This window comes from Exophiala oligosperma, assembly GCF_000835515.1.
Source record: "Exophiala oligosperma strain CBS 72588 unplaced genomic scaffold supercont1.9, whole genome shotgun sequence".
Taxonomy (NCBI): domain Eukaryota; kingdom Fungi; phylum Ascomycota; class Eurotiomycetes; order Chaetothyriales; family Herpotrichiellaceae; genus Exophiala; species Exophiala oligosperma.
The window spans coordinates 662425-674635 of record NW_015622826.1 but is presented as its reverse complement, the minus strand read 5'-3'; the positions used below and the strand labels follow the sequence as shown (position 1 = coordinate 674635).

Sequence of the window (12211 nt, the reverse complement as noted above, 5' to 3'; positions counted from 1 at the left end):
CCTGACATCGATCTTTTGGGGTTTGTGGGTCCCCGCTGAATCATTGCACTGCTGCGTGGCTGAACAATGACTACTACCGTTTTGTCCCTGACTCAGCCTCAGCTATTGAACTTGAGCATTCCCGACTCCTTCGAGATCCCGAACCAGCTGGCGTAGTGCTGTCCAAGTAACAATTGAGGACACTCCAGATCAACGGCATGGTGAACCCATTAGACCTCGTAACTGCGACGTAGTAAAGAACCGGGTATCGATTTCCGAAGTAGACTTTTTCCGAATGCTACAGTGGTCTACGTGATGTGACGTACCGAGGTCGGCCAGATCCTGTCAACTTCGTGTGAGGCAATCATCTAATTCACATTCTCGCCACTACAACCCCGGGGGTAGGTAGCCTTCTCTGTTCGCCATCAATTCATAGGCCAGAGCCTCGCGGCTTCATTTCACTACATCAATTCGGGCCCTGACCTCGGGATGTCCGGCTGCATTTCTTCCCTCGATTGTCGCCGGTAGATACTCATCCACAGGCCCGAATGGATGACAATGACACCTCCACCTCCGTCCCAGATTTCAGATGGTACGGGCAACGCAAAACCCAAGTATAAGCATATCAAACGACCAAGACCGAGTCTAAACTGTGCAGGCAAATGACTAGCCCACACCACTTGTACCCTCTTCAACGATCAGCTAACGTGATTCAGAATGTCGAAGGTTGAAAATCAAATGCGATCGCCAAGGTGAGTTGTTCTTTCGCCTGTTGGTACCTCTAATCTCACTGATGCAGTACCGTGCGGCAATTGCATCCGGCGAGGCTGTGCTCATTTCTGCCCTCAACAAACTCTTGGTAGCTTCAAAAACATCCGCCGCCGTGTGTTGCAGCTTGAAGAACAGGCCCAATCGTCTGCACCATCTCACGATGTTACTGTTTCTCCGACTCCAGATCAGGCCATGATCAATCCCCAGATTGTAGATGGGACAACTGGCATTGCTCCCACGTTGGATGCGCCAGACCAGACGCCCGATGTTGGCACCCTGGTGATGAATTCCGATGGCAGATCCAAGTTCATTGGCCAGTCGGCCAGTTTCCAGTGGCTTAGAGATGTAAGTTATATCACCGCCGTTCACGTGCCTGACTTGCCAGACCTACATCCAGACATGACATTTCTTGGCCACCTCTGCTAATCTCAACTGAAACGTTACAGGAAATCAATGGTTATCTAGAGACACGCCCTCCATCTCCAACACGCCTCCAAGCCTCTGAGGGGTTCCCCTTTCATATCCACCAACCTGGAGAATTTTCTGCTCTTTGGGAGCGCCTTCCGCCCAAAGATGAAGTGGCATATCTTATCAGTTGTTTCCAGCGGCACATTGCCTGGAACGGATCTCCGATCCTCGAAAGTGACCTTTCGAGCATTCTTGACTGGCTGTACGACCTAGCTGGTACTATCCCAGAGCAGCAAAGTATGGCGTTCCAGCGTTTGGCCTTGGTATACATTGTACTTGCTCTTGGGTCAATGTTAAACATGGAGGTCGCCGCCGATGATCCTGCCTCTAGGTGCTTCTACAAGCTGTCCCAAGAATGTCTGGTGTCCGGCAAATTTCTCGTCCATAACTCTCTGACTACAGTCCAGACACTGAGTCTGATGTCCAAGTTTACCGCCTATGCTGGGATGAGAGATCTCGCGTGGCAAATACGAGGCATGGCCAATCGAATCATGTTGGCCATGGGTCTTCACCGGGATGGAGAAAGTTGGAACCTCTCTGAAAAAGACTTGGAGGACAGAAGACGGACGTTTTGGGAAGCTTATAGCACCGATGTGCTCATTTCCAGCAATTGGGATAGACCCGGCGGTCTGCATCCTGATTTGTTCGACACCAAGTTTCCCAAAGACTTTGATCAAGGTACAGGATTTGAGAAGCAACGTTGTCGTATGGCTGTCCTGGCCCAGGAGGCATTGCAGGAGAGCCTCAAGGTTCGATCAAATTACGACAAATTGCGGGAGATCTGGCACAAGATTCTCGACGTGGAGTCTGCGATACCCTTTCAATTACGGAATCGAACGGCGCTGATGTTCATGGTATCTAAATATCAAACGCTTGCCGAAGTCGAAGCGAACACGCCACCTGCATCCACCAATCTCCAGCTCGTCTTTCAATCACATGACCTCATTGATGTGGCTTCGACACTCATCCTATCCATGTTCCGACCTTACTTTGTTCACGCGGTACAAGCGCCTGATCCCGCGAAATCTGTGTATGCCGAAGCATATCTCGCTGTTATCGAGCGGAGTAGCATGCTTATTGCCAATCTGCGGTCTCTCCATTCCATCTTCCCACTTATATCCACTCGACATTGGTTCTTTTGGAATCACGCGTTTGCCGGTGCTGTCACCATTGCTACCATCTGCATTGCCAATCCAGGGAGCCCGTTGGTTGACCAGGCCATGCGGGACCTCAATTCTATCATCTCACTCTACACGAATGTCCAATCAGGAGTACCTCAATCATTGCTCAAACGCAATCTCCAATGGCTATTGGAGCTGAGAGCAAAGGGCCTTGAAAATATCGAAGCGTTCAGGGCTGGGCAACCCTCAGAGACCATTTCGCCCGCCGCGACATCGGAGGAAACGGCCGAACATTTATTACTCGTTGGGTGGAGGAAGAAGCTGGTAGAACTTGGTCAGAGAGATGCTGCACCCTTCACTGAGAACTGCCAGGAGACCGACTTGTCCGGTGCGACTTTTAACGTGCCCGGTTTTGACTTTGTAAGTCTGCTCACTTTGCATTGATCTTAATGTGTAACATCGTGATTGCTAAACGTTCACAGTTGCCACAACTCCTTGGCCTTACAGCTGAAGGCTCCCAATTCACCACTGAATTCGACAGCATGGACATGTTGGATTTTGGATTTATGCCAGAATAAATACATGGCTATATGCATCGGGGTCTATGTCCTGTACCTTAAGCCTTCAACCGCTGGCCCTTTCCTACTGCCATCCATGCTCGTTGGTCTGCTATCGGGTCACCGCCAATCATGTCTGGGGGCAATGGTTTCCGAGGTTGAGTCATATCAAGTGGAAGTCCCCAAACTGTGCCTGTCTGCTTGACAAACACGTCGAAATCATCCACCAGCTCCTTTACTTTTTCGGGATACTGTTCTGCCAAGTCAACGTTCTCCCCAGGATCCCGAGACAAGTCGTGCAACTCCCAGGTGCCTTTGCCATGATCCTTTTTGGTCATCCAGTTTATCTTCCACTTTCCTTTTCTGAGAGCGCCTCGGCCAAACATCTCCCAACCTACTGGTTCTTCACCATAAATCGGCGCCTTACAGGCAAGATGCGACACCCATGATTTTCCACGCATAGGATAGACCATATGACCTCGATACGGGACTTTTTGCAGTCCCGAAAGTTGATTTGGATGCTTGATGCCCGCGAGGTCGAGTAATGTTGGCATGACGTCCATGCATGTCGCAAATGTTTCCGAAATGCTACCCGGTGGGTGTCCGCGCAATTTGGGATATCTCACGATAAGAGGCACACGAATGCCCCCTTCTGTGTTGTATGCCTTGTACAACCTACCGGGCGCCGTTGATGCTTGAGCCCAGCGAGGACCGTACCAACAGAAAGAGTTGTAATTGCCCAGATTCTCGTACGAGTTGTCATAGTAATCCTCGATAGTCTTCAACAGGTCGGGCCCATTGGCAGCGTTCCCTTCCCAGGCAGCTGCCTCTGCGCCATTATCACTCATAAACATGATGACAGTGTTGTCCATCTCTCCAATCTGCTCAAGGTAGTTGACAACCTTACCTACCGCCTGATCGATTCCATCTACCATCCCTGCAAAGATCTCCATTGCTTTGGACGACATTTTCTTCTCTTCTGCAGTCATCGCGTCCCATTCCGCTGTCGTGGCGACAACAGGGTGTGGAATGGCGTCTTTTGCAACTATTCCGGCCTTTTTGAGCCCTTCAAGCCTTTGAGATCGCAGAACATCAGGTCCAGCGTCATACATGCCAGCATATTTGTCTCGGTCCGCCTCCGGACACTGCAACGGGTAGTGTGGCGCCCCAAACGGAAGAAAGGCAAAGAATGGTTTCCCATTTCTTTGATCTAAATATTTGATCAAGGTCTCCGCATAGGTTTTGGAGCTGTAGAAGCCTTTTACAGGGTCGCTCTGTACGTTGGGGTCCGGCATATAACGAGCACCATCTTCTGTGTAAAGTGGTGCTGAATGTCCGGGGACAAACTTTGCAGGTCGCTGTCCGCCTGGTTCTTTATTCCAAGCTGGTTCCCAACCGAAGTGATTGGCACACCCTGGCAGCATTGCAAAGCTTCGGTCAAATCCACGCGAATGAGGACCAAATTGGTCCTTGTATCCAAGGTGCCATTTCCCAGCCATGGCTGTGAAATATCCAGCATCTTGGAGTACTTCTGGAAGAGCCGCGATATCATGATTCATGTAGCCTTCATGGCCAGGAATGTTGTATCGCTCGGGATCTACCGTCTATGACAAAATCTTGTAAGCAGACATGCTAAATGACGACGAGGTAGGTCATATCAAATCGATAAGGACCCTAAATGATGACATACCCGGAATTCAGACATTACTCCAAGACCAGCCAGGTGACAATCAGTTCCACTTAACAGCATAGAGCGCGTTGGTGAGCACACCGCTGCCGTATGGTAGTCATTAAATCGAATTCCCTCGTTGGCAAGCTTGTCCAGCACAGGGGTCTGGATCTCTGAGCCATAGCAGCCGATATCTGAAAACCCAAGGTCTGGCCATGTGGTCAGCTCGAATAAAACCCCTATACTGAAATAGAAGAGCAACTATACCGTCTGCGACAATGACGAGAAAGTTCGGGCGTTTTGCCATCTCGTCTAGAACCTGGAGTTTGACCCAAGACTTCCGAGAATTCTTATTGCCCTTTTTTCAAACCGTGGGGGGCAAATGGCAGGTTAAGAGACCCGTAAAGAGGAGCTACTTGACGTTTCGCCAGTGTTAAGTCTTGGGAGGAATGTCGGGAGTATTCTCAATAGCCTTGGTATTCCGTTCAATTTCACTAATTGCGGGACGAGTTGTTCTCCTCCGTGATCACGGAGATGAGAGATGAAATAGACCCGATACCACGGACGAGATTAGTGGTGCCACATATTTTACCAAGTGGGTGGAATGGCTGACACACACACCACCCCTTTTAATGTTGGTTGTAATTCTCCCATTCTGAGCATCATTTACAATCAGCTCGACATTGGCTGGTCATTTTTACCCTGCTTCGCCTTGAAATCCAAACTAGAAGATGACAAAACGACCAAACTTTTTGCTCATAGTGGCAGATGGTGCGTGACCCACCGGGGCGATAGTTGGCCAATTACTCACTGTTATCTCTCCTAGATCTTGGCTACTCTGATATCGGGTGCTTTGGGTCCGAGATCACAACGCCAAACATCGATCGGATTGCTCGCGAGGGCATGCTGTTCACTGACTGTAAGTCCTCTCTCTATGCTCCAGCTCAAAGCTTACCAAATTTCCAAAGTCCATGCAGCGGCAGCATGCTCTCCAACTCGATCCATGTTGATGTCTGGCACCGACAACCACCTTGCCGGTGTTGGAGTCATGAGTGAACAACGTGCCAATGACTATGACCGCTGGAACAAACGAGGTCACGAAGGATACCTCAGTGAGTACTTTTGAGATGTCGGACTGCGGCTGGTGCCAGCTGACTGACCATGCCACCGCTAGACCACGATGTTGCTGCGTTGCCAGAGCTTCTTCATGATGCGGGCTACCTGACCTTGATGTCTGGCAAGTGGCATCTTGGTCTCAAGCCTGAAAATGGCCCCTCGCAAAGGGGATTTGACCGCTCGTTTGCCTTGCTTCCGGGCTGCACTAACCATTTTGGGTTCGAGCCTCAATTCGAGAATCCGATGGATTTCTTTGTTCGAATTCCTGTTTTATATGCGGAGGATGGAACACGCAAGGTAATCCAGGCAAACACTGGAAATGAGTACGACACTGGTTTCTTCTCGTCGGAATACTACGCTTCGAACCTCATCAACTACTTTCAAGAGCGCACGTCCGAGCAAATGAATCAACCCTTCTTCGCTTTTCTCCCATTCTCTGCACCACATTGGCCTCTGCAGTGCAGCAAGAGTGATAGGGAGCGATATCGAGGTCAATACGATGATGGACCTAGTGCCCTCAGAGAGAAGCGATTGGCTCGGCTGAAAGAATTGGGGCTGATCAATCAAGACGTCAAACCTCACCCGGTCATCGCCGAAGATACCGCCCACGCATACGCCGCTGAGTGGGAGGAGATGACTGATGAGGAGAGGAAGAAATCGAGCCGGTCCATGGAATGTTTCGCTGGAATGGTGGATAACATGGACCAGAACATTGGCAAAGTGATGGATTACCTAGACTCGACCGGTGAACTCGACAACACAGTAGTCATCTTCATGTCCGACAATGGTGCGGAAGGGGCGGTTTTCGAATCCTATCCGTTGATGGGCAAAGATCTCATTGCCGTACTGAAGAAGTACTACAACAATCAACTTGACAACATCGGAAACCATGACTCGTTTGTTTGGTATGGACCGAGATGGGCTCAGGCGGCGACTGCCCCATCCAGGCTGTACAAGATGTATTCTACTGAAGGCGGCATTCGAGTTCCCATGGTGGTGCGATACCCACCATCATGGCCCAAGAACAAGGTGGTGCCAGCTTTCGCCACCGTCATGGACATCGCACCCACGTTCCTTGACCTGGCAGGCGTCCAGCATCCCGCACGTAACGGCAGCAACGGTATGTACAAGGGCCACGAGGTCTTTCCTATGCGGGGAAAATCTTGGGTCCCCTTCATGAGCAGCGGTGCTGCCGGCGGAGTTTCAGGAATCCACGGCGACGACGAATTCATGGGCTGGGAACTCTTTGGAAGAGCCGCGCTCCGAAAGGGAGAATGGAAGATTGTCAATATGCCTGAAGACGCATTTGGCAAGAATCGATGGGAGCTATTTAACCTATCGAGTGACCCGGGGGAGATCAACGACCTCGCTGAGACACACCCCGAAAAACTCAAGGAGATGCTCAAGGCATGGGACCAGTACGTTGTTGAAACGGGGACCGTTTGGGGTGAGCCGGTTTCTGGCGAGATTGCATGGGGCAACCTCCCAGACGACAGCGTGGGTGGTGATCCGATCGCGCAGACCAAGATCTGGATGACTATTGGAGAGAAGGAGACGCCGCCGAGTATAGGAGGTGGAAGGTAGAAACAAGTACTCGTAGTAGAGGCATAGACTTATTTTTCGGGTCATGATACGGAGTATAATGCTGGACCGGGTATCATTGAGAAACCTTGGATAGACGAAATAGGGTAAACTCGGAGTTCTCACGAGACGGGACGGTACCAAATTTTCGAGACTATTCCGTGTCCCGACTATAAATCTGGCACTCGACCGATATATCGGCTGAATGACAAAATTGTTAAGGCCGGTCGCCGATCGACCCACATTTCTCCCCTTCTCGGAATAACACCATCTGCCTCCACGAGGTCCGTATATAACACTGTAACCCTCTCCAAACCCCAGACCCCAGACGCTTGCATATCTCGATACACCCAGTCGCAGGTCTCGCAGCCGACTCTCCTTTTCACGATGGCAAACCCAAGTATGTCCAACTACAGAGCCCTGACTCCATATTTATTATTTTGTGTCATGGTGTATCTCCAAGGTGCTTTACTTTTTGGAATGTGAGTTTTCCCTCCTCCTGAATCTCCAAAGACTCTACTGACGGAATAAAATCCAGCGATACCGGATCGTTTGGTTCGCTTCAGGCACTTCCTTCGTTCCTACGTCGATTTGGCGAAAAAACCACCGATGGCGACTTTGAGTTGCCCACGAAACGCAAATCGATCATGAACTCCATACCCTGGATTGGCAAAATCGTCGGATGCTTCATCATCGAACCACTCATCGATCGTGTCGGCTATAGGCAGTCAATCGTGGTCGCCTCGATCATCCAGATTATCGCTCTTATCATCGAAATGACGGCCAAGGGCTGGCAACAATTTACCATAGGACGAAATTTCGCATACTTGTCTGTTGGGTTGGTAAGTGGTGCTGCCGCTCCAAAATCGAAATTCGTTTCGAACGTGGACACTAACAGAATCCCTCCAGGTTGAGAACTTGGTGCCAGCTTATTGTGCGGAAATTGCACCCAGTTCACTTCGTGGATTGTTGGCCGGTTCCATCACCTTCGTCGTCGCCTTGGGCAATCTCTGGGGAGCTGGAATGTCTCGAGCCTTTATCAAGGAGACGTCTGACAGGGGCTGGCTCATTCCGTGCGCCATGCAGCTCATCCCCGCCGTCATTGTTCTGTGTCTGATCGCATTCACTCCCGAATCCCCCCGATGGCTCTTGCTCAAAGGCAAGAAGCAGCTCGCGCTCCGGAACCTCGAAAAGCTCCGCACAAAGGAAGAAGTCGCCAGTGGCTACATTGCCGCCGAGATTGACGCCATCGAGGACGCCATCGCCCAAAATGGCGCCGTGGACTCGGGCACTTGGTGGGAGATTTTCAGCGACCCGACCAACTATGGCCGACGGGCGTGGATCGTGGCGAGCTTGTTCATATTTCAACAAACCAACGGCAATCAATTTGTCAACAGTTATGGTCCGACGTTTTACAAACAGTCCGGGTACGGCGACGCTTCCTTCACCTACGCCACCATTGGCCAAGCCATGACCATCGTCGGAGCACTCACGGGTATCTTGGCGACTGACCACACCGGCCGACGCCCACTGATGATCGGAGGTGGGTTCATGTGTGGCATCCTCTTGACCATCGGCGCCGCTCTCGGCTCCCAGACCCACGAGAACGCCGACGAGAGGCGGACCGTCATTGCCACCTTCATCCTTCTCGGCTTCTTCACCAAGATTTCCGCCAGCAACAATGCCTTTTTGATCGGGGCCGAGATCGGTGGGGTGAGGATGCGGAAAAAGATCATGGCTTTCGGCACCGCCAACGACGTCCTCGCAGCGTTTTTGGTCACCTTTGCCACCCCTTACCTCCTCGCGAAACCCAGCCCAAACTTGGGCGCCAAAGTCGGGTGGATTTTCGCCGCCGCGGCCTACCTCTCGGGATTCTTTGGAATATTCTTCACTCCGGAACTCAAAGGCAGATCTCTTGAAGAGGTCGATGAAATGTTCGAGGCCAAACTGCAGGCCTGGCAATTCAAGAAATTCAAAACGACAGGCATCGGACACAGAGTGACGGAACTGGAAATGCACGATAAGAAGGCATTGGACGAACAAGTAAAGCACATGGGAAAGAGTCAGGATGCGGCGCAGAGATATGATGACGGCGTGGGTGAGGAGATAGAGATCGCCGAGCATACAGGGAAGGATTAGGAGACCACCTGAGATGAGCCAAGAAGGGTATACTTTGCTCAAAAAGACCCTCTTGTTTAGATGAGGCGTCGACAAATTGACAATCTTAGTCTGCCCCGAGTACATGTAGTTACATGCAAATAAATGATAAGGGTCAAGCATATCACCCAATGGTTGACGAGCAAAGAATTCGATTGTTCAAAGTAGAGCTCTTATTACAGCTGACGTCCTATCATTACCCATACAGCCTGTTCCCAAGTCCCGCACACCTGTTAAAGAGCCTGGTATCCCCTGTATTGAGTCCGTGCCATCAATTTTTACTTTCCTTCAGCAAACTCAATATTAGCCGACGGGGCTGTCTTTTCGATTGTCTTCTCGCCTTCCAATTGACCCACACGTCGTTCTGCGTAGGTGTAATGAATTTCGGTCTTGCGGAAAGGATTGAATGGGACCGCAAATATGGCATCGATCTCTTCTAGAGCACGACCCTGTTTTTGTGTGTGTGTGTGTGTGTCAGTGTATGAGTGTCTGGATCAGTCTTCTCTCGAGAGAGAGAGCGCCTGCGATGGGAAAAAAACCAATGGCTTTCTCGCCGAGGGAGAGAGAAGGGGGTTGGAAGGCTCTGCTTGCTTACCTTTGTTTCAGGGAGGAAAAGGTAGGTGAAAACGAACGCCAGGATTGAGATGCTACCAAAGACCCATCCGACGGCGAAATGAATGTCGTTAATCATATAAGGAATGACGAAATTTGTGACAAAGGCCCAGACAACGTTCCACGCGGCACCCAAGGATTGAGTCTTTTCACGAAGGGCAGCAGTTGGTATTTCCGCGCCGAGGAGATACGGGACAGACGCACCGCACATCTGAGCAGTAGTCAGTACAGAAGAGCGCATTGAAGAGAGGAGATTTCTGGTCTGGCGATAGCACTTACGTTGTAGCTGACAGAGTAGAGGATAAAAGAGGCCACAATCATGTTTTTGGTTGCAGAATTCTTGTGAGCCATCCCACCTAGACCGGCCAGCAAATACATCCAAAAGGTTTGCAAGAAGAAACTAATCATCAAGCTAGGTCGTCGACTACAAATCAAATCGTGTTAGTCATTTGGGGGTCACGCACCATCATAGTGTTTCCCTCAATGGATCATGATAGTGAAATGGTACGATCAGCAAACTCACCCTAGTTTTTCAACCATGTACATTGCCACCAACACTATCACCAATCCAAGACATGTGGTGATGACAGGATAAGTAAAAGCTTGATCTGCGTACCCGTTTTGTTTATAAAACACCGTCTGGTAAGTGGAGACGAAAGCCTGGCCGGTGGTCTGTGAAACAGGGTCAGGCACTACCAGCGGGTGATGGGATGGGCTTGTCCATACCTGTTGGAAAAAGTAATAAACCACCACGAGCATGGTCCGACGAAGGTTGGTGCCACGGACAAGGTCGAACCAGGGTGCCTTGTGTACCTCCTCGTGAAGAGCTTCCCTGATGGCCAGGATCTCGGCCGCACAGTTGCCGTTCTCACCGTCCTCCTTGGGTCTGATACGGCGGAGGGCGACAATTGCTTCGTCTTCTCGGTCCTTGGACAAGAGCCAGCGCGGGGAGTTTGGAATGAACAGCGTGAAAATTGCAATCACTGCACCGACACACATTAGGGACTTGCTCCCCACCAGAAGGATGACAGTGACAGTAGAATCAATACTTACAGACGGGGAAAATAAATTGAATACCCGTGACCGTTTTCCAGCCTAGACCATCCGTCCTGGTAGAGAAGCCCTTGTTGACGCCGGTGGCGACGACGCTGCCGGCATTCAGGAAGAGTTGCAGGGAAACAATCACAAGACCACGGAAAGGCGCCGGCACGATTTCGGATTGATAGGTGCTGTGAGTATAACATTCCATGAGCTTCCTCTTTTGAATCATGAAGCTTTTGAGAACAAACTTACGTTACATCGACCTCGACCAGTCCGACGGAGACGTAGACAATGATACGACCGACGATGAATTGCGCCAGACGACCAGACCCAACACTCGTCCCGGCAGCAGTGATCTCAACTTTGTGAAAGGCACACAATATTAGCACACCACAAGTTGTGACTGGTCGATAGATGGCCAGACTTACTGATGATTCCAATGGTCGAGATCACGGAAAGGATGTAGAACACGACTCGGTGGCCATACCGCTCGATCAGAGGGCCAGCTGCGATACATCCGATGAATTTTCCGATAAAGGCCAGAGAGGAAAGTAATGAGGTGTGAAGAGAGTCGAAGGCGTATTTGTCTTTCGAGGCGTGGTAGGTACCAAATTGTCGCACAAACCCCTGAATGAGATGAGAAAAAGAAGCGTCAATCGATGAATGGACACGCAAGTGTCACCAAAGAGTCCAACTTACAGGGTTTCCTAGAATACCTCCAAAGCTAGCAGTGTCGTAGCCGAACAGGAAATCACCGACCAGCAAACAAAAGCAAGAGTACAGGAGCATGGGCGTCACCATGGCCCATGCTGAGCGTGGAACGAACATTTTGGACAATGTGGGATAACGATGTCAGATAGTCTTTGCGAGAGGACCAAAAGAGAGACTTGAAGCACTCCATCAGATAGAATGCAGGGAAGGAAAGTCGCGCCTTTATATCAGCACAGCAATGTTTGCAGGATTTTGGCGGTTCGAGGCAAAGACCGTAAAAACACCCCGTGGGGCCCATGCAAGCGATGGCGAAATTCCGACAACCCATGGAGAGAGGTGTGTTCGCTTGGAACGGCGCTCCAAGCGAGAAGGCCCCGTGGTCTGATCTCGACTGGAGCAGCATAAAAGAGCCCACCAATCATTGGCTA

At 50.6% G+C, this 12211-nt stretch overlaps 3 protein-coding genes across 4 annotated transcripts; 1 reads left to right on the top strand and 2 right to left on the bottom strand.

Annotated features, from left to right (window-relative positions):
* The first annotated feature begins 384 nt into the window (after positions 1-384).
* PV06_08846 lies at positions 385-3530 on the top strand. Of its 2 annotated transcripts, XM_016410223.1 has the most exons (5): positions 385-637; positions 696-731; positions 779-1095; positions 1197-2759; positions 2822-3530. In XM_016410223.1, the coding sequence occupies exons 1-5, from the start codon at positions 532-534 to the stop codon at positions 2915-2917; spliced, it is 2118 nt and encodes a 705-aa protein (XP_016259245.1). In that variant the 5' UTR covers positions 385-531; the 3' UTR covers positions 2918-3530. The 2 variants fall into 2 exon arrangements, with proteins under 2 accessions (XP_016259245.1, XP_016259246.1); XM_016410224.1 differs by having other exon boundaries at positions 385-731.
* Positions 2956-4872, bottom strand: PV06_08845 (uncharacterized protein; the record flags this gene model as incomplete). The annotated part of the gene is made up of 3 exons (XM_016410222.1): positions 2956-4500; positions 4587-4774; positions 4833-4872. The coding sequence occupies 3 exons, from the start codon at positions 4870-4872 to the stop codon at positions 2956-2958; spliced, it is 1773 nt and encodes a 590-aa protein (XP_016259244.1).
* Positions 4873-9582: 4710 nt separating this feature from the next.
* Positions 9583-12031, bottom strand: PV06_08844 (uncharacterized protein). Its single transcript, XM_016410221.1, has 9 exons — positions 11772-12031; positions 11501-11699; positions 11325-11433; positions 11085-11260; positions 10758-11014; positions 10555-10703; positions 10311-10455; positions 10015-10242; positions 9583-9868 (listed from the first exon to the last, which is right to left on the bottom strand). The coding sequence occupies exons 1-9, from the start codon at positions 11898-11900 to the stop codon at positions 9698-9700; spliced, it is 1563 nt and encodes a 520-aa protein (XP_016259243.1). The 5' UTR covers positions 11901-12031; the 3' UTR covers positions 9583-9697.
* Positions 12032-12211: the final 180 nt, after the last annotated feature.